At 43.6% G+C, this 22,144-nt stretch overlaps 2 protein-coding genes across 8 annotated transcripts in view; one reads left to right on the forward strand and one right to left on the reverse strand.

The window, feature by feature from the left end:
• The window catches only part of CCDC40 (coiled-coil domain 40 molecular ruler complex subunit), a 107,356-nt gene extending 87,992 nt beyond the window's left edge, over positions 1 to 19,364 (reverse strand). The window contains exons 1-4 of the mRNA XM_078784153.1: positions 19,268 to 19,364; positions 19,124 to 19,168; positions 18,862 to 19,040; positions 16,622 to 16,736 (exon numbers count right to left, since the gene is read on the reverse strand). Of these exons, the coding sequence (XP_078640279.1) occupies positions 16,622 to 16,736; positions 18,862 to 19,040; positions 19,124 to 19,168; positions 19,268 to 19,364 (436 nt within the window). The remainder of the gene's footprint in view (positions 1 to 16,621; positions 16,737 to 18,861; positions 19,041 to 19,123; positions 19,169 to 19,267) is intronic.
• The window catches only part of TBC1D16 (TBC1 domain family member 16), a 209,798-nt gene continuing 206,751 nt past the window's right edge, over positions 19,098 to 22,144 (forward strand). Inside the window, exon 1 of one of the 7 annotated variants that reach the window (XM_068128075.2) lies at positions 19,098 to 19,385. The gene's annotated coding sequence lies outside the window, so the exon portion shown is untranslated. The remainder of the gene's footprint in view (positions 19,386 to 22,144) is intronic. The other 6 variants (XR_013623198.1, XM_068128073.2, XM_078776458.1 and 3 more) reach the window with 6 other exon arrangements.

Genomic DNA, 22,144 nt, shown 5'->3' on the forward strand with positions numbered 1-22,144 from the left:
TGCGGACTTGCTCTCTTGTCGTAGTCAACGTGTCGCCCTGAATGGATTTCTCTCATCTCCCCTTCCTGTTCAGGCTGGAGTTCCCCAAGGCAGTGTTCTGGGCCCTGTGCTTTTTCTGGTCTTCATAAATGATCTCTCCGACTCTCTGGAAAATCCTCTCTACGTCTTTGCTGATGACTCCACACTCTGCCGTTCCTATCCTCATCCCTCAGATCAGCAGTCTGCAGCCTACTCACTCTCTGCAGACGTGGACAAAATCACAGACTGGTCAAACAAGTGGAACATGTCTTTCAATCCTGACAAATCTCACACTCTTACTATGTCTCTCCGAAAAGACCGACTGGAAACCCCCCCATCTACTTTCTCAACAATCCTCTCCAAGATGTTCTGTCGCTCAAGCTTTTGTGTCTCACAATCTGCCATGATCTTTCCTGGGAAAACCACATTTCCAAGCTGGCCTCAAAAGCCAGTCGCCGACTGGGCATCCTCCGTCATGCAAAGTCCTTCCTTGGCACACCTAGAGCTCCTCACCACATACAAGGCTTTCATCGGCATCTCAATGGAATACTGTTCCCCCCTCTGGGCTGGTGCTCCTGCCTCACACCTAGCCCGGCTTCACGCTGTTGAAACCAAAGCTTTCAGAATAATTGGAATCTCCCGCGATGAAGCTAACTCCGAGGGCCTTTCACTCACTCACCACAGGAAGTTGGTGGTCTTTCTGTCTTCTACCGACTCCTCTCCGACCTTGCTCCCCCAGCTCTCTCTGTGCTCTGCCCCCCACATATTCCTACAGGTCGCACAAGATCTGCCAGCAACCCTCTTATTAGTAAGGGCATTTTATGAGATATTTCACAAATCTGTTAACTAAATTGTTACCAAAAAATTTCTTCACCAATATGTTTGTAAAGGTGTGTAATAACATGTGTTAAAATGTTGAAGTTCAACTCCCGTGGGAAACCCAGAAAAAAAGCTGTTGAATTCGGGTACCGAAAAATTATTTTCGAGAAATTTTTTTTTTTTTTTTTAATCGGCCCTTAAGTAACTTATGAGGGGTCAAATAAGGGTTTTTCATGATTCTGAGTTGATTGTTAACATTTATATTTTCACTTTTACATTTACACACAAAGTAGCTTTTATTTCACATACATATATAATACTCAAGAGTTATTTCTCATTCACAATGTCAGAAGTTTCAACAGTCATTGTCTATGTCTTCTTCAGACAACAACATCATGACTGCAGTTTCTGCATGTAATGCCATTACAGACTCCACAGGCCGAGATGCACGTGACCCCATTATTCTTGTAGTCTAGTAGGAAGACTAGGTCCCCCTGCACCCCCCGGAGATATACTTCTAATCAGTGTTTCTAGATTGGAAAAAATGTGTAGAAAATGACTAGCTATGGCCCCAAGCTGAAAAAATGTCCCACATACCATTTTTATGCAAATTACTGCTGCAAATTTTATGCAAAATTATGCAAATTTTATGCAAATTTTTGATGAGGAGTAGAGTTGAGGGGTCTTTGAGGGCTTCATCGAGGTGCTCTCGGTTGCAAGACTGGGTCATTCTGAGAAGCACAGCAGGGTCAGAGATCATGATGTTCTCCTCCTCAGTGAATCTCTCCATCAACAGCCTCTCCATTGCCTCACACACTGTTTTGAGGCAAAAGAGGGACTTTGCGTAGGCCTTTCCACTGAGAACACCTTTGAGAGATCCACTTGTTACTAGTTGTGCCTCAAAGAGAATCTCTGCATATCCAGAACCACGCATCTTGTGTCCAGTGAGCATCCCGATGTAGTTCATGGATGTGTGGAAGGGTCCAATCGTTACTACATGACTAGCAAATTCATTTGGCCAGCGCCAGATGATGGGAAGGGCTTTCATGCAGACACCCAGATCAAATGTATTCAGGACCCATCTCTGACCCACCTCAGCAGTTGCTGCCTCGGAACGCTTCAGTAGCTCACGAACAACTGCGTTGTCTGTGATCGGTCTGTGCCTGGTGCCTGCATGGCATGGCAATGGCCTGCAGCCTGTGCCTGGGCTAGGGGGTTTCACCTCTGCAACTGGTTCTCCCCCACCCAGCAAATCAACAGTCGACTACTGCACGCCTATCCACCAACCGATCACAGACAACGCAGTTGTTCGTGAGCTACTGAAGCGTTCCGAGGCAGCAACTGCTGAGGTGGGTCAGAGATGGGTCCTGAATACATTTGATCTGGGTGTCTGCATGAAAGCCCTTCCCATCATCTGGCGCTGGCCAAATGAATTTGCTAGTCATGTAGTAACGATTGGACCCTTCCACACATCCATGAACTACATCGGGATGCTCACTGGACACAAGATGCGTGGTTCTGGATATGCAGAGATTCTCTTTGAGGCACAACTAGTAACAAGTGGATCTCTCAAAGGTGTTCTCAGTGGAAAGGCCTACGCAAAGTCCCTCTTTTGCCTCAAAACAGTGTGTGAGGCAATGGAGAGGCTGTTGATGGAGAGATTCACTGAGGAGGAGAACATCATGATCTCTGACCCTGCTGTGCTTCTCAGAATGACCCAGTCTTGCAACCGAGAGCACCTCGATGAAGCCCTCAAAGACCCCTCAACTCTACTCCTCATCAAAAATTTGCATAAAATTTGCATAATTTTGCATAAAATTTGCAGCAGTAATTTGCATAAAAATGGTATGTGGGACATTTTTTCAGCTTGGGGCCATAGCTAGTCATTTTCTACACATTTTTTCCAATCTAGAAACACTGATTAGAAGTATATCTCCGGGGGGTGCAGGGGGACCTAGTCTTCCTACTAGACTATTGCAGCTGCATCGCCGGTTGCTGCAATCTCCATGACAATTACAGCTCGTGAACTGCAATAGCTCCTCAGGAGCCGTGGGGTCCAGTGTTGGAACTGGCTCATACCCATGCACACCTATTGTCCATCCATAGTCACTGGGGTTCAGAGACATGCTCTGTAGAAGGATCCAGTCCCGGGTCTGCAGGTAGGCACGGAGTGAATGTTGTGCAGCTGCACCCTCTGTTGGAGGTAGAGTCTCTGGTTTGATCACTCCTGCCGCTGCCCAGAGTGTGTCACCTGGAGTGAGGAGTGGCTGATCATGAGCCAGGGAGGAGGAAAGCTCAGCGAGGGGGAGAAACATGATCGCGTTCGTTCCTATCTGTTTCCTGTTCGTAAATGGAATAATCTTTACTTCAGTTCCTCTCAGGATCTTAGCTTTGTCGAGTGCCTTCAACTTCACCCGGGGGAAAGCTGCTGTTGTCTGTGGATCTGGCAAAGGTGGTGCCGGAGAGTTGACTTCGATCCAACCCATTGAGTGAAAGGGAGTGTTTCCGTGAATAGAGACAATGTTTAAATCTATATTGTCTCCAACAAACTGAGTGACTGCATTGTTTGTTTCGCCAACCTCCATAAAGACCACCTGATCATTACTTGACAATTCACTTTCACTGGCTGGCACTTTGGCTGTCATCACTGATTGATCCTCAAGCGCAGCATCAACCGCAACCTCATCATTGATCTGTTCATCGGTTTCCTCCACAATGGTGTCAAGAGTGCCAGAAGTATCTGGAACATCATCTCCACTCCTACTATTAAGGAAGCAGTATTTGTAGTTTTGTGTCTCCGTGTAAGACTCAGTGTATCCCAGCCGGTGGAACTTGTTGAGCATCCATTTTGACCCAAATCTATGATCAAGTTGTATGGCAAGCCCCATTTGGTGTGGCAATACTCCAGACCGAGGTCGACAGGCCTTAATAAAATTCTGCCCCCAAACGGCAACTCTTTCGTCTGTCTTGACAATCGGTCTCAAGAACATCTGAAGGCTTGCAGGAACAAGTGTCAGCTGACTATCGATGTCAGTCATACTGTGTGTGGTGGGGTATGACTTTGGACCTAAATCAATCAAGGCAATATCATTGGATATGAACTTGAGTGCCGTCTTTATGATCTGAGTCTTCTCATCTCCATGGTCAAGATTAGCATGATGCACTCGCAGAATATTGTCGGTGCCATCTTTGAGACAGAGTACATCTGCCCTTCTTTCCTGTGTTGTGAAATACAAGGTGTCTTCGTATTTCTCTAGAAGTTTTATCTTTAGCCAATGCTTTGAATAAGAAAGGCTCTTCTCTGGTGACTGATCAAACTCCTGCAGCTTTTCATGGACTTGGTCCATGTTCATTACCCCATGCTCTAATTCTGAGTCTAACCATTCGCAGAATTCAATAAAAACTGCCTCTCGCTCCTCATCAATACTCCTCTGTCCTCTCTTCCTTCCTCATCAGTCTTGGACAAACTGTCACCTCTCGCAAACATAAGTTTGCATCGCAAATGGTACAGTGTTTCTTCTGCTACCAAGTCGTTGATCCCTTCCAGGCGTCCAGTGACTTCAGTGCCCCAGTCATCCCCGCGACTCCGTGCTGTCTTCAGCAAGCTTGCCTTCAGTGTATCTGCAGTCAAATTATCTGGCACTCTGTATTTCTTTCTAGCTTGTGCTGGATTATTTTTGTAGAGCTGGGCTGATTGGTTGCAGGAGGTCAACTTATACAGGAGGTCAACTGACTGTGATCTTCTCTAACTGCAGCCAGTTGATGAACTGAACTCACAAGTAGTGCGTCTTCTCTTCAACTTTGATGACTCTTTCTCTGCCTTTGATGCTTGAGCTGACTTATTGGTGGTTGCAACAAAGTTGTTGTACAGATCATTTTTACACTTCTGGTGGTACCTCAGTTTTCCTTCCTTTTAAGCCTCCTTCATACGTTCCACAACAGTAACATTTTCGACAGTTTCTGCTTGTTTCAATAAAGTTGAGTATCCCTTTGGAGTTGCCTGTATGAGCCTTTCAGCTGGTGTATCCGAGCGTGCACAGATGAAGCAATTGAGCACAGGTGGAGTAACGTCTTCATCCATATTGCTAGACTCCATGTCCTGCAAAGTAGAAAATGAGATATATTTAGAAATTATTTTTCCACAAAGGAGTGTCTGTGGTGAAATATAAATGTTAACAATCAACTCAGAATCATGAAAAACCCTTATTTGACCCCTCATAAGTTACTTAAAGGCCGATTTAAAAAAATAAAAATTCTCGAAAATAATTTTTCGGTACCCGAATTCAACAACTTTTTTTCTGGGTTTCCCACGGGAGTTGACCTTCAACATTTTAACACATGTTATTACACACCTTTACAAACATATTTGTGAAGAAATTTTTTAGTAACAATTTAGTTACCAGATTTTCATATGTTTCCCTTACTATATGGTTAAACTGCCAAAATCTAGGCTCTCTGCTCACCTTCACTCTTTCATTCCCTTTTTCTCCCGCCTCTGGAACAAACTCCCCCACTCCCTTCAATCCCACCCCCCTCCAGGTCTTTGAAACAGCTGTTCACCACCATCTCTTATCTTCCCCCATCCAAAACCTAGATCTTTTCTACCCCCGCTAATTCACCCCAGATCCACTTTTTTGAAATTCCGACTTATTTCCTGGAAGTCCTTGCAGTGTCCATATGTTTTATACCTCTCCCACCTCCCCCCAAGCCCTCTCCCTCCCACAGATCTCTCGATGTCCCTGTTCTCAAATGTTGTGTTTGTTCCTTCCCCCTCTCCCCATCTTGTCTACCGCTCCCCTTATTTTGTGTTTTATGTGTCGGTTTGACTTTTTGTGCGATTAATGTTAGCTCTTTCACGAGCCTCGATCTTGTATACAAAAAAAAACAAAAAAAAAAAAACAAGCATTCTGAGTATTGCGCTGCAATACATGTCCCCTACCGGCAGTCTGTCGTCCAGAAAACTGTTGGGGAAATTACCAAAGTTCAAAGTGCCATAACTTTGTCAAAAATGATCGAAACGTCATGAAGTTCGAACTTGATCTGTAACTTATCAGGACGAAACCATGTACCAAGTTTGAAATCATTAGCATTAAGAGTTTAGAAAAAAAGTCTGGAAAACTGATCTTTGCGTGATGGACTGACAGACTGACAGGCGGACAGACTGACAGACTGACGGAGTGCAAACCTATAGTCCCCTCAGGTGTACACCGGGAGGGGACTAATAAATGACACAAGACTTTATGCATTTAATAATCTAAAAAGCATTTATGTTCGTCTGCGTCCAAACAGGTATTATGGAAGATAATTCAATGTCTAAACATGTCAATTGAATCTGCTTCAACATGGCTCAAACAGAACAAGAGGGAGAATTGCTTTGGAGTACTTGTCCCCTACCGGTCCCAATGAATGTTCTTTTTTTTTTCTTCTTTTTTTTTTGTTGTTGTATACAAGATGGATGCTCGTGAAAGAGCTAACATTTATCACACAAAAAGTCAAACCGACACATAAAACAAAAAATAAGGGGAGTGGCAGACAAGACAGGGAGAGAGGGGGAAGGAACAAACACAACATTTGAGAACAGGGACATCGAGAGATTTGTGGGAGGGAGAGGGCTCGGGGGGAGGTGGGAGAGGTATAAAACATATGGACACTGCAAGGACTTCCAGGAAAGAAGTTGGAATTTCAAAAAAGTCGATCTGGGGTGAAATTAGCGGGGGTAGAAAAGATCAAAGTTTTGGATGGGGGAAGATAAGAGATGGTGGTGAACAGCTGTTTTAAAGACATGGAGGGAGGAGTGGGATTGAAGAGTGTGAGGGAGATTGTTCTAGAGGCGGGAGAAAAGAGGAATGAAAGAGTGAAGGTGAGCAGAGAGGCTTGATTTTGGCATTTTCACCAGAAGAGGGTTGCTGGCAGATCTTGTGCGACCTGCAGGAATATTTGAGGGACAGAGCACAGACAGGGCTGGGGGTCTAGGCCAGAGAGGAGTCGATAGAAGACAGAAAGACCACCAACCTGCCTGCGTGAGTGAGTGAAAAGCGCTCGGAGTTATTTTCATCGCAGGAGATTCCAATGATTCTGAAAGCTTTGGTTTCAACAGAGTGAAGCCGAGCAAGGTGTGCAGCAGGAGCACCGGCCCAGAGGGGAGAACAGTATTCCTTTGAGCTGCAGATGAAAGCCTTGAATGTGGTGAGGAGCTCAGGTGTGCCAAGGAAGGACTTCGCACAACGGAGGATGCCCAGTCGGCGACTGGCTTTGGAGGCCAGATTGGAAATGTGGTTTTCCCAGGAAAGATCATGGCAGATAGTGAGACCCAAAAGCTTGAGTGACAGAACTTCTTGGAGAGGATTGTTCAGAAAGTAGATGGGAGGGTTGTCCAGTCGGTCTTTTTGGAGAGACATAGTGAGAGTGTGAGATTTGTCAGGATTGAAAGACATGTTCCACTTTTTTGAACAGTCTGTGATTTTGTCCAGGTCTGCAGAGAGTGAGGAGGCTGCAGACTGCCGATTTGAGGGATTCGGAATGGAGCGGCAGACAGTGGAGTCATCAGCAAAGAGATAGAGAGGATTTTCAAGAGAGTCAGAGAGATCATTGATGAAGACCAGAAAAAGCACAGGGCCCAGAACACTGCCTTGGGGAACTCCAGCCTGAACAGGAAGGGGAGATGAGAGAAACCCATTTAGGGCCACATGTTGACTAAGACTAGAGAGGAAGTCTGCAAGCCATGCATGGAGATTTCCATGGATACTATAGGAGGAGAGTTTGGTGAGCAGATCGGGGTGCCAGACAGTATCGAAGGCACGTCATATGTCAAGGGAGACAGCTCTAATTTCCTGTTTGGCATTGAGGACCTCCATACATTGTTGAGACAGCAGAAGAAGTAGCATGTCCAGAGTAGAGTGACCTGGTCTGAAACCAAATTGATGGTCAGAGATCAAGCCATTGGAGAAGAGGGAAGATTTGATATCCGAAGCAATGATGGATTCCATGACTTTGCTGATAATTTGGAGAAGACTGATTGGTCTGTAGTTGCAAGGATCTGTTTTAGCACCTTTTTGTGTAAAGCGGTGATGTTGGCTGATTTTCCAGCTGATGGCAGATGACCTTGAGCAAAAGAGAGGGTGAAGAGAACAGAGAGAGGGAGTGAAAGAGCGGCAGAGCAGGATTTTAGGACCCGTGGGCTGATGCCGTTAGGTCCAGTTGCAGAATCAGAGTCGAGGGATGACAGAAACTTCTCCACCTTGTCAGGAGAAAATGACACAAAGTCCAGGAGCAGCTGGGTACGACTTGGTATGTTGGGTACAGAGAGGGATGGGTTTGGGACACAAGATTTTGAGGCAAACACAGAGTTGAGGCATTCTGCTTTTTCACGAGCAGAGTCAGCTGTGTAGCCGTTTGAGGTAAGGGAGGGGATGGAGGGGGAACAAATACCAGAAACAGATTTGACCAGATGCCACCAGGCTTTGGAAGAAGGAGACAGGTTTGAGAGTTCAGTCCTGAGAGAGGAGAGATGTTGTTTCCTGGCTCTCCTGAGGGTGGACCAAGCCAAGCAGGTTGTTCGAAGTAAAAAGGACACAACTCTGTGAAAAATTAGCAAAATGTCCCAAAACTCAAACTTGTTCTGTAACTTATCATAATAAAGCCATGGACCAAGTTTCAGTTGAATATGTTAAAGGGTATGGAAAAAAGTGCAGAAAACCACAGGTGGGACAGAGAGATGGACAGATTGTTGGACGGATGGTCAGATTGAGAGAAAACCTGTAGTCCCCTCCGGATAGGGGACTAATAATCGAAATTAAACTCGATGTGCATGCAAGCACAAACTGGCACACCCACTGACACATAAACCGATTATATTAGCCACTCCCGTCCCTTAGAAATGGAATGTAATTAGCTTGCCTGTTTTCAACAGATGGGAGTATGATCGACTTTAGTCTTCAGCAAACTTAATACTAAGTGCTTCAAATGTCAGTGATGGTTCATTTGATACCTATTATGCATGTGCAATTAATGGGAAAAAGTTGGCCATTCAGTTAAAAACAAAATTTACTGCCATTCTTGCTTATTGGCCAGTCTCTAATCTTGATATAACTCAAATTATTCACAAAAGGTTTGGATCAAAAATTTTACTGGTCTTTTTGTGGTACATTTACAGCATATAAAGAAGAGGAAGAAAAAACTGCTTTCACGTCTTCAGACACATAGGGCTGCCAAGGCAGTTTTTTCCTGGCTAGGCCGCACAATGCTGGATAGTTTGGCGTTTGCCACTCTGACACAGAATAATCGAATGGCTCATTCTTCCCAGTAAGCTGGTACTCATTTTGCGAACCTCAGAAGGATGACAGGCTGAGTCAACCCACGTGGTGTTATTTTAACGACAGGGGCTCAAACTAGGAATCCTATGATCTGAAGCCAGCCACCTTAACTGCTAAGGCAACACCCAGGCTTTACAGCACATGTGAGAAATTGTATACAGTCACGTGAAAAAGTAAGTACACCCCATGTAAAGTTTTGACTTTTTCAACATATTTCAACATACAGCTATTTGATCTTCATTTCAACAATATTGATAGATAAAGGTGATATAATATAACAAATATCATGAAACATTTACATTTTGTAGTCCATTGTATAATTTAAATAAACATAAATGCAAATTTCGCATGTGGAAAAAGTAAGTACACCCCTACATTTATCACTACTTCAAATACCTAAAATTAGAATCAGATGCACCAGCTCAGGTGCAAATGATTAGAACATCGTTCGAGAGGATCTTGGAGTAACCTGTCTTATTTAAACCTCAGACATTTAATTTGGTTTGCTCTTTGTTGTTGAAGTGTGCGGCGTCACCATGCCTTGATCAAAAGAGCTCTCTGAGGCCTTCAGAAAGGAGGTTATAGATGCCTACGAGTCTGGGAAGGGATTTAAAAAGATCTCCAAACAATTTGAAATCAATCATTCGACTGTCCGGAAGATCATCTACAATTGGAGAGATTCCAAACAACTGCCAACTTGTTCAGGCCAGGCCGTCACAGAAAGTTCACCCCGAGAGCAGACCGCAAGATGCTGAAATAAGTCTCTAAGAACCCCAGAATGTCATCACGGGACCTACAGGTAGCTCTTGCTACTGTTGATGTCAAAGTGCACGAGTCTACCATTGGAAAGAGGCTGCACAAATTTGATCTACATGGGAGGTGTGCCAGGAGGAAACCTTTGCTGTCCAGAAAGAACACCAGGGCAAGACTAAAGTTTGGCAATGAACACCTCGGCAAAGACCAGCACTTCTCGAACAATGTGCTCTGGACAGATGAGTCAAAGGTAGAGCTATTTGGCCACAGTACCAGAAGACATGTTTGGCGAAAACCAAAGACAGCATTTGACCACAAGAACCTGATACCAACTGTAAAGCATGGTGGTGGAAATATTATGGTTTGGGGCAGCTTTGCTGCATCAGGGCATGGGCAGCTCACCATCATAGAATCCACTATGAATTCTTCATTGTACCAGAGGGTGCTTGAGGATAATGTAAGGCCATCTGTCGGAAAGTTGAAGCTCAACCGAAGGTAGACCTTGCAACATGACAATGACCCGAAACATACCAGTAAATCCACCAAGGAATGGCTGAAAAGAAAGAAATGGAGGGTTCTGGATTGGCCAAGTCAAAGCCCGGATCTAAATCCCATTGAGATGATGTGGGGGGATTTGAAACGAGCTGTGCATGCAAGAAACCCCTCAAACATCGCACAGCTGAAATAATTCTGCATGGAGGAGTGGGCAAAAAATTCTCCCAGTCGATGTCAGAGACTGGTAGACAGTTATAAGAAACGCCTACTTGAGGTCGTTTCTGCCAAAGGGGGCAATACCACCTATTAGAGCCAAGGGTGTACTTACTTTTTCCACATGCGAAATTTGCATTTATGTTTATTTAAATTATACAATGGACTTCAAAATGCAAATGTTCATGATATTTGTTATAATATATCACCTTTATCTTTCAATATTGTTGAAATGAAGATCAAATAGATGTATGTTGAAATATGTTGAAAAAGGCAAAACTTTACCTGGGGTGTACTTACTTTTTCACGTAACTGTATATGGTGAATAGGTACTTATTTAACTGATGAAACATTAAAGTGACAATTTGATAGTCTTTGTTGCTGCACTGCAACCAACCACTGTGGTTTCTCTCATTCTCTTCCTCATTTGGAACTATCTACATGTAATGCACACTGGGGTTGGTGGATGTGTTATTGCTGTTGCTGTATTTGAAACACAATGTTTTGTTTCCTTCGAAAAAATTATAAATGAGAATCTCTCCAGAAGTAGGACACTCAACCTTGGCATTTGATGCTAGCACAGGGTCTCTACCAACCATAGAACCAGCTTCTCAACATCACTCACGACACGCAGATGGAGCAATGGGAATCTGCTGTCCAGGGAAGAGTGATGTCGATCTTTTCCTGAAATGCACTGATAGGTTTGCTATTGCTATCCAAAGAGAGCCTAATTACCTCCACCTCGAGGTTGTGTTTTTACCCATTTGTCTGGTTGTTTGTTTTTGTCTCGCTATTGGTGAGCAGGATGTTTCAAAAAGTTGTGGATGGATTCAGACGAAAATTGATTCTGATATTGGTTCATATTTTGATATTGGGTCATTCCTGGTGGAACATTTTGACATCTTTCAACTCTGCTTTAGGTCATAAGTGTAGGGATTTCCAATGGCGCGCCGTCAACTTTGCTGAAGTTTAAGATTGGATGGGTGCAGGGTGTGATGGTGGCATTCATGAAGCCCCGTGGACCTGTCTGAGGAGGCTGCAGTAAGGTTGCCTGTGATTGGCTGCTTTCTCATCTGGCATCAGGGCTCCAGCCCTATGATAGGCATGGGTGTGGAGCCAAAATGTGGAGCATCCATCAACCCGAGGGATGATCCTGTTTTAAATTCGGTCATAAGCCGCCCATTCACAAAGTGACTTCTTCGGCGCTTGTGGTTCCACACCCGTCTGTGGTAATTCCCAGTTATTACAAGGGGCAAAAATGTGACATTTGGTTGTCAGTAGAGGGATTTGGGCCCCACTTCCCCTCCCCGATCACTCTCGGATCAGGAGGCATGGTGCATGGAGACATAGCAAGGAAACTCCAGGCCATGTTGGACAAATGGGAGATATTATTGGGGGCTCACATTAGTCAAGGCGAAAACGGAATGGATGCTAAGTTTCTAAATATGAAAGCTGATATGAACAGAATTAAACAAATTGGAAATTGAATTAAATGAAATGGTTGCGAAGCTCATCCTGAGATGGATTTGTAACAAGGAGCTAGATATTTAAAGGAAAAATGGCTGAAAGCATTGTCATGGTAGTGTGGATGTCCTGTCCGAGAATAATGAATCATTCCTAGAAACAGAGCAGCAGTTCGGGGTTGTAGTGACCACACAGCCTGTGGAGGCACAAGTGGAACCCACAAAATTAATTACTTACTTAATATTACTTAACCTACTAAGTCATGTTAATACTTGCAGCATGTGAGCTGGTACCTGCTATGCAAGGGCCCACTCCTGCAGTGTGTATGCCATATCGTATGCAAGGTGGTGCCTGCTGTATATGCACCGGTGGTCACGGCAGGAGTGTCTGCACCACATAGGGATGTGCCTGCCATGCAGAGACGTGTCTGCACCACGTGAGGATGGTCCTGCACCATGCAGGGATGTGACCGTGCCATGGAAGGATGTGCTTGTGCAGTGCGTGACTGAGCTGTGTGAGGTATGCATGGCTGCATCTACTGAGGCATGCAAGACTGCACTCACAGACGTGCCTGGCTGCTCCTGCTTAAGTATGGTGAGGGTTTGCCAGGACCCGGGATGTTTGAGTCAGCCCCCCTTGGGGATCAATCCAGCTCTTGGGGTTGAGTCAGCCCTCACTTTAGTCGAGTTGAAGTTTTAAGTCAACGGCTCAACACTCACCATCGTCGACTCAACTTTAGCTGAGTAGGCCGTAATCTATTGCTTCCACAAATAGCTAGAAAAACGTTTTTGCGCTACCCACTTGCAAACTACGTGGAAATGATTCTTTCCCATACATTTTGATGCGCTGATTTCAAAAAATAACTTCCACAAGTGATATTCCCTCACGCAGAGGAGCTATTCGACTTTGAATGTATGCGGGTGGGGGCTAACTAAATCGTCGAGTAAATGTGCATTTGACCAAGAAGAAACATATATTTGCATTGACATAGACATTTATTGCTGTCTGATATAGAGTAATAACCATAATAAAAGTATCACTTTTAGTACCGAGAACATACAAATGTAACGAATTGCACCATCTGGTGAGAAATTTCATACTAATCATCTTCCTCACTGTCGGACAGAGTATCGGCTCCATCAGAGTCGTACTGCTCAGCCAAGGTTTCAAGTGGTATTTTTTTTTTGATTTATATATTTTATATTATTTTCAGGTTTTCAAGCCAACATCTCAAGTCGTACCCAAATTCGTACACAAATTCTTCAGAGTCTAGAGGTAAAGCTGAAAAAATAGGACCGCAGGTCATGAAGCTCATCTAGATCAGGAACAACAGTCACTCAAACCCCCTGCAGAACACTTCAGACCCTGATATTTTTAATGCCGTGAACAAACTTTAGTCCATCACGGGTGATGGTTTTCTTTTTCTTTTTTAAGGGAAACGGCTCTGATTTCCTGTCTGGTGTTGAGGACTTCCATCCATTGTTGAGACAGCAGTAACAGCATGTCCAGAGTGGAATGACCTCGTCTGAAAACCGAAATTGATGATCTGAGATCAAGCCATTGGAGAAGAGGAAGGATTTGATATTAGAAGCAATGATGGATTCCATGACCTTGCTGATGACTGGGAGCTGGTTGATTGGTCTGTAGTTGCAAGGATCTCTTTTTGCACCTTTTTGTGTAAAGCGGTAATGTTGGCCGATTTCCAAGCTGATGGCAGATGACCTTGAGCAAAAGAGAGGGTGAAGAGAACAGAGAGAGGGTGGGATAGAGCGGCAGAGCAGGATTTTATGACCCATGGACTGATGCCGTCTGTTTCAGTTGCAGAATCAGAGTCGAGGTTTGACAGAAACTTCTCCACCTTGTCGGGAGAGAAGGACACAGAGTCCAGAAGCAGCTTGGTATGACTGGGTAAGGTGGTAGAGAGAGATGGGTTTAGGACACAAGATGTTGATGCAAACACAAGGTTGTGGCATTCAGCTTTTTCACAGGTTGTGTCAGTTGTGCAGCTGTTTGAGGTAAAGGGAGGGGATGAAAGGGGAACAAATACGAGAAACAGATTTAACTAGATGCCTCCAGGATTTGGAGGAGGGAGACAGGTTTGAGAGTTCAGTCTTGAGAGTAGAGAGATATTGTTTCCTGGCTATCCTGAAGGTAGACACACACTTTTTCCAAGCTTTGTGGAAGGAACTGAGATTGCCTTCAGTTGGATTTGCCTTCCATGAGGCAAAGGCAAGTTGTTTCAGGAAAACTGGCTCACCACAAGATTCAGTGTACCATGGATAGGAAGGAAGGGTATGACAACTGAAGACGAGATGGGATAAATCTGTGCATGAGAGAGAGCAATTTTCTTTGAAATAATTCCCAGGATTGGTTGATGTCAGAGGCGGTAGTGATGGGAGGCCAGTCCAGATTATTTATGGCTGCTTGAAGACCATGCCAGTTGGCCTGAGTGACATGTCAGAGTCATATGCACTGAGGTGGCTCTCTGAGAACAGCCAGAGAGATGTCCACTTTAACAAGAAAATGATCAGATGAACCGATTGTAACAGAAGAAGAGCAGCAGACATTTGTAGGGAAGTTAGTCATAACCAAGTCAAGAAGAGATGATGTACCGTTGACTGAGATCCGGGTCGGGAAATCGACATTAAATTGAAATTGAAATTAAATGACAGCAGTAACCCAAGCAAGATGGATACATACAAGGGCAGACAGACGGATGGACGGAAGAACATAGAGATGGAAGCTTCTTCTTTTAGTAATAACCAGGTGGTATGAGACATGAGCAGCTAGCCGCTTGTGGCAATGGGAAGAAGGAAGAAGAACAAGAGGCTCAAAGGCATCAGAAACTGCATGGAGGGGCAAGGAGGCCAAGAGCTACGGGGTCATTGCTTGCAGCCGTGATTGGACAACCAAGGCACTAACATTGTTATTGAAGCAGCCTTGGTTTCCAAACTGAATTCAGACCAGGAGGGTGAGGAGGGGTAGTTTGGTAAGCCTCGGTCGAAATTACCCCTTGGTAAATCGTATTGTGTCAGACTGCCAGTGGGCTGGGCTTGGTGGAGTTTAGACTTGTGGTCTGGTCACTTGTTTGGCGTGTGCCATGGGTCCCATAGGCAGATTGGTGATGGTGTGTTGGGGCACCCAAACTTAATCAGGGTGCAACCAGAGATATCTTCTCAGACTTATAGGATCATTGGACACTCGTGCTACTGAGTCCACTGGAGGCGGGGGAAGGGGGTGGGAGGGGTTACAGGTGGTAGGTCGTCCATCCTGGTCGTCTATGAGAGAAGTGGCTGTAAGGACCACTAAACTAAAGGAAGGTATGGCTGGGACGTGCCATGGTGGTGGTACCTTGGAGGCCAGTGAGGGCCTGAGGAGCTTACTGCCTGAGGAGAGGAAGGGGTGGTCCAGCAGCCTCTCTCTGAGGCTCCTGACCAGACAAGCATGTGGTGACCCACCATGCTGGACTAGTGTATGGACACGGCTCAACCGTGATGACCAGGTGTAGCACTATCATGATAACAACCCTATCGACACACTCGTAAAAAATACAGTTAATTGTAGTCGTAATAACACGATTACAATCAACTGTATTGTAATTGTGATAACAAGCCTAGCAACACACTTATAAAAAAAAATCCAGAGCATCCATCACCGCTGCGAATGCCCCATATCAAATTTGACCTTAAGCTGGCCATTCGTGAAGTGACTGCTTCAAATTTGGTGACTCCACACCCGAGTCTGGTAATTAGCGATTGTGGCAAGGGGCCAAAAACATGACACCATGTTGATTTGCCCATACTCCACAAGTGTCTTCTTAATTCATGTAAAGGTACATTCATTTCCTAATATCTTTGTCCTGTAGCGGCTACCGCTGGGTATACACAATCGCCTTGCACCTACCGAGGACGCGGAGCGATCACCATGCCGGGCTCGCCCAGCCTCGCATTTCCAGGGTTCGTCCAGGACGCCCGGGCATGCCCGCTCTCGACTTGCCAGGCCTCGTCCAGGACGCCCGGGCATGTCCAGACTCGCCTTTCCAGGGTTCGCCCAGAACGCCTGGGCACGCCCAGCCTCGCCTTTCCAGGGCTCGTCCAGGACGCCCGGGCATGCCCGCTCTCGACTTGCCAGGCCTCGTCCAGGACGCCCGGGCATGTCCAGACTCGCCTTTCCAGGGTTCGCCCAGGACGCCCGGGCACGCCCGGTCTCGCCTTTCCCGGGCAAACGCTCCGGGATAATGTGTATATATATTGCTGCCCGATAAACGGGCTTTTCAGAGTACCCGAGTTGATTTGACACAATAAAGAAACTCGGACGAATTCCAGCTTTTTGTCGCGTCCATTCTTCCGATTTACGTTGGAGCACAGCTCCTACAGTCCAACACATAATACAATATCTGCACAAGCTCCTCCATTAGCCTTAAGTTGCTGTTTAAAAAAACCCCCAACAATCCACTCATATTGGAGTTTGGAAACAACATTTCACCAGCGTTCTGGGTTCTGTAAAGCATATAAATCTGGATCTTTCACAAAAACCAGCCTCCATACTTTTATCTTCCTTATTAATTCGTTTATCAGCATCCTCAGTGTTCTGCTTAGGTTTGTCTTGGTTGAGATCCATACTGTGACCACTTGAGTTTCCAGAACTCCTGATATTTGTAACCTGTAAAAACACAGTCACCATAATATAGTTTAGTAATCAGTCAAAATCATCTTCAGTCGCATATATTTCATCATCCAAAATCATACAAAGACTGCTTAAATGTCACTCAGATATATAGCATAAAAATGGGGTTTAAATGCTGGTGTATGGATTTGTATGTTGAGTTGTTGCTGTATGGCACTAAAAGTGAGGAAAAGTGAAAGAAAACGAAACGATGGTAAACTCATCAAGGATTCCAGGAAGGGGAAACACCAATGATAAACCTAATCTCAGACATTTACCCTCGCCGGATTGCATTCGAATCCTTTTGTTTGTTTGTCTGTTTATTTGTCCGCAAAGAATAAGTATGCTTTTCTCTGCAACCGTTGGTCCAATTGACACGAAATTTTCACCATATGTTCACCTCCTCCTGTATATATATTTTAATAACTATGATGTCATATGTCACGTGGTACAAGCACCATCTTGGAAAAACCAAAAAATATTCGCACCTATATATCTCCGAAACTGCTCCATAGAAAACATTGTAACATGTCTCATTGTCAAGTACTCCCCATGGCGAGTAACATATATTCATGATGATGTCATCGGTGCCTTCATGATGACGTCATAATTAGACAAGTAGAACGCTTGATAAGATCAGTTTGAAATTTATTGGGCGTGATCTACACAAAAATTGCATGGGATAATTAAATTGATGATGTCATCGGTCATGTGGTTCGGCAGCCATATTGGGTTGAACATAAATGTACGTCGTCAATAAACCACACAAACACAGAAGCTCATAAACACCGCACAAACACGTACTGGCGCGGGTTTTCAATCTCCGATTGCTCTTTCTTGTTGAAATTGTTATGATATTGTGATACATTATACAGTGTAGTGGGGCTGGCAGGATAGTTTAGAGGTCTGCAAACTTATCTTTGATCTGTCTCACCTGGGTTTGATTCTCGACGTAGCTATAAATTGTCGTTCTTGTGTTTCCCATGCAAGGCGATACATTAATGTGTGCGCCGTCCATCGGAAGGACGGTAAACCAGAGGACGTCAAATTAATCTCTTCTGAAAGATGACTTCCCGACCTCCTTACCTCTTCTTTCAGTCTCTCCTGCTCTTGTGCAACCTCCTACTTTATCCTACTGTCACGAATGACCAGCCACTCTTTGGTGACAGCACCTCCGACAAAGTCAGCCAGAGATCCCACTGACCCCTTTCCAGTACAATATGCTCTTGCTTGGCTATGTGACTGTGAGACTCCAAGAGCACCCCCGTGGGCCACAACTCCACCTCCGTGAGCTCCAACTCCATATCCGGGGAAGGGAGGGGGGGGGGGGGTCTAACTCCACCTCTGCAGGTAATAAATTGACCTCCACACCACAGGCACTAACTCTGGCAAGTTGCTGTTGCTGGTCAAGTCCTCAGATTGCCCCATAATTTGGACGATTTCTTCGTTCTGTCGTTGTAAGATGGTATTCACACTACCACGATAGAGCTCCATGTGAATGTCATCACTTACGAAAAATTCAATGCTCCTGTCAACCTTTACTTCATCCAATTCATCTCCCCATTTCAGTATAATCTCTTATTCTTTATCCAATTAACTCATTTAATTCGGTGAAAACATCCGAATGCAAATTGCCAGCAATTATATCACGTATTTATTTAGGACACTGCTGATAGTATACGACGCTTTTAAATACAGTACGTCCAATCAAAACAAACTCGAACACCGGGCCGCAGTTGACTCACAAGCAGAAACGTTCGACGCTCGTTGCCACAGTTTCGCCCTAGCAACAAGGCGGAAATGACAAGCTGGCGCTACGGCAATTCTCAGCGACCAACACAGTCGAAAATATGCAATTTAAAATACCTCTTGTAGTTGTACAGACCTACACCGGTTTCCCACACAAGCGTCGCCGAAGCAACAAGGCGGAAATGCCAAGCTGGCGCTACAGCAATACTCAGCGACCAACACAGTCGAAAATATGCAATTTAAAATACCTCTTGTACAGACCTACACCGGTTTCCCACACAAGCGTCACCGAAGCAACAAGGCGGAAATGACAAGCTGGCGCTACGGCAATCTTCAGCGACCAACACAGTCGAAAATATGCAATTTAAAATACCTCTTGAACAGACCTACACCGGTTTCCCACACAAGCGTCGCCGAAGCAACAAGGCGGAAATGACAAGCTGGCGCTACGGCAATCTTCAGCGACCAACACAGTCGAAAATATGCAATTTAAAATACCTCTCTCTTCGCGAACAACCAAACCGGGTTCCCACTTCCCACAGGCGCGTCGCCCTAGCAACAAGGCGGAAATGACAAGTTGGCGCTACGGCAAACTTCAGCGACCAACACAGTCGAAAATATGCAATTTAAAATACCTCTCTTCGCGAACAACCAAACCGGGTTCCCACAGGCGCGTCGCCCTAGCAACAAGGCGGAAATGACAAGTTGGCGCTACGGCAAACTTCAGCGACCAACACAGTCGAAAATATGCAATTAAAAATACCTCTCTTTGCGCACACCTACACCGGTTAACCACAGAAGCGCATGCGATCCAGGGAGACCCGCCCAGGGAGCGGTGGGTGCTTCATGTCGATAATCCAGCCGTGCAAGCTTCATACTGACGTTGGACCATCATAGGTAGGTGACGCGGCACTTAATAAAGGCTTAATGCAAATAACGCTGGAAACGCGCTATCATTATTACTGCTGTTGTATAATATATTGCATTAGTTGTATAATATATTGCATTATAGATTTTATAATAACACTGGAGCCTGGAGGCCATTCCGGTTTTTCGTGACATTCTATTCGTCTGTACAATAATCAATATGTTCACGCGTACATATCATGATGTCGATGATGGGTACATACAGACTACAGAGCGCCCTGTGTTTCCTTTACAGTTTACTCGTTTTAATATCAGTTAAAACGGTTACTGTAGCTAACATGCGCTGTCTGTGTCTGGTCGTGTGGGTAGACATCGATTTCTTTCCAACTCGCGCTTTGCTTTGCTGTTGTCATTTGAACCCTGAACTGAACATGTCTGTCTGTCCGCGTCGCACTTACTATCTGTTACTGCTCGGTTTCCACTGCTGGTGAATTCGAATGAAGATAAACCTCGATCTCTCCGAGAGATTTGATTTACAATCAAAAAATACTTGAAAATACCTTGTATCCTTGTATAAAAATCCTTGTGTAATGGTGATCAGCACAAGGGGGCATCAATAAGTGCTGCCCATCTGCAGTTTTCATAATTTCTTAATACAGTAAAAGTACTGTATTGCCTTCTATATGAAAGTCCTAACATATGCTAGTACTAGTAGCTGTGGTAGTAAAAATACCTATATATGTATATATGGGAAAGCAATGGCAAATCACTCGGTACATGTAACCCTAACCAAGAAACTTGCTTCGGCAGCACCACCGTTCTGCAACAGAGTATGGTACATAATAATCAGAATACATAATATATATATCTTTGCTTATATATATATATATATATATATATATATATATATATATATATATATATATATATATATATATATATATATAACTGTAAGAAATAGTAGAAACTCCAAAGTACGAGCAGGGCGTCTCATTTGTATTGAATAAATAATCGTTAGATTAAATAAGACGCGGACGTAGCTTCAGGACGTCGATCTTTAATTGTCGACAAGCTTTCGACCAACAAAGGTCTTCTTCTGAGTCGGCCCCAAGTTCAACGGAAGTGAACTTCCGAACAACACTTCTGTTGAACTTGGGGCCGACTCAGAAGAAGACCTTTGTTGGTCGAAAGCTTGTCGACAATTAAAGATCGACGTCCTGAAGCTACGTCCGCGTCTTATTTAATCTAACGATTATATATATATATATATATATATATATATATATATATATATATATATATATATATATATATATATATATATATATATATATATATATACATAAGCAAAGATTTGCGGTTGGGAGTAAATCCAAATGACTCCATGGTAAGATCTCCAACCTTTAATTGAACAAACAATGACTCAACGTTTCAATGAGTTGATTGATCCTTTTAAGATCTCCCCCCTATAACCCTCCTCCATCCCGCATTCCCCTTTACCGCATAGGGCCACATGTGATGATCTTGATATTATGGCAATTTTATTTTATCTTTAAAAAAATTTTTTGCTTTAATATATTTACAGTTTTAATTTAATTTACAATTTAATTGTTTACAAGTTTAACTTTTAATTAAATGTAATGATTGTTCCTGATTTTCTAAACACTTGAGTTATAATCCAGCATTGCTTACAGGATTATTTTGAGCCGTTAATATGCGGTTGATTTTTGAATTTGGTCAATAACGTCTCCGTTCACGAGAGCGGTGTGATACGGTTTCATTGGCTGTCCAGCTTTGCCCACCCCACTTTGCATATACCCCGCCCACTTTGCATATAAGGGGATGTTGAGATGATTTTATCACTTGAGGAAGATTAACGGAGGCGTGTGGCTTTGTCACATGTTGTTAATCGAAACGTTGAGTCATTGTTTGTTCAATTAAAGGTTGGAGATCTTACCATGGAGTTATATATATATATATATATATATATATATATATATATATACACACATATATATATATATACACACATATATATATATATACACACATATACACACATATACACACACATATATATATATATATATATATATATATATATATATATATATATATATATATATATGTGTATATATGTACATATAGTGCAATGTTATAAACTGGCTTTGGCAGAATGTATTAGTATTATGCTTGTAGCAGAAGTATAAGTATAATTTTTAGCAAAAGTACCCATCCGCAATAACAGGAAAAGTTTGTTAATCTATCAAGCGTCTTTGGGCTTCCTGAAAAGCGCTATATAAAATAAATGCATTATTATTATCAATTTAAATTATTTCGTAGATTTAGTGAACTATTTTAAAAGTTTAATTGTGTTGCACTCTCAGATTCACTCCGAGCACATCTCTGACCGAATTATACCGCCCACCGCAAAATGGTGGTGCATCATTGGGTGGCGGAGGTTGAATTTGTCTAAAAAGAGGGCAAAATATTCACTGTTTTAAATTGTGTGTTACTCCATGAAGATCTGTATTAAATCTACTTTATGTTTATTTGAAAGATTACTGGAAGGGACAATAAAGTGACTGAATGATTAAATTGCATCAAGAAAAATGAAATGAAAATTCAAAATAACCAATCGGCAATTGTTGAAATAAAGCGGCCGCCATAAACAGAAGACAGATGTAAATGGGACCAATACACGGGCAGACACCACAGTCCACAATATATATACACACACACACAATAATAGTAAAACCATAATATGAATATGACACCATAATAGTAAA

The sequence above is a fragment of the Myxine glutinosa genome, chromosome 1 (assembly GCF_964187855.1).
Source record: "Myxine glutinosa chromosome 1, kmMyxGlut1.1, whole genome shotgun sequence".
Classification (NCBI taxonomy): Eukaryota; Metazoa; Chordata; class Myxini; order Myxiniformes; family Myxinidae; genus Myxine; species Myxine glutinosa.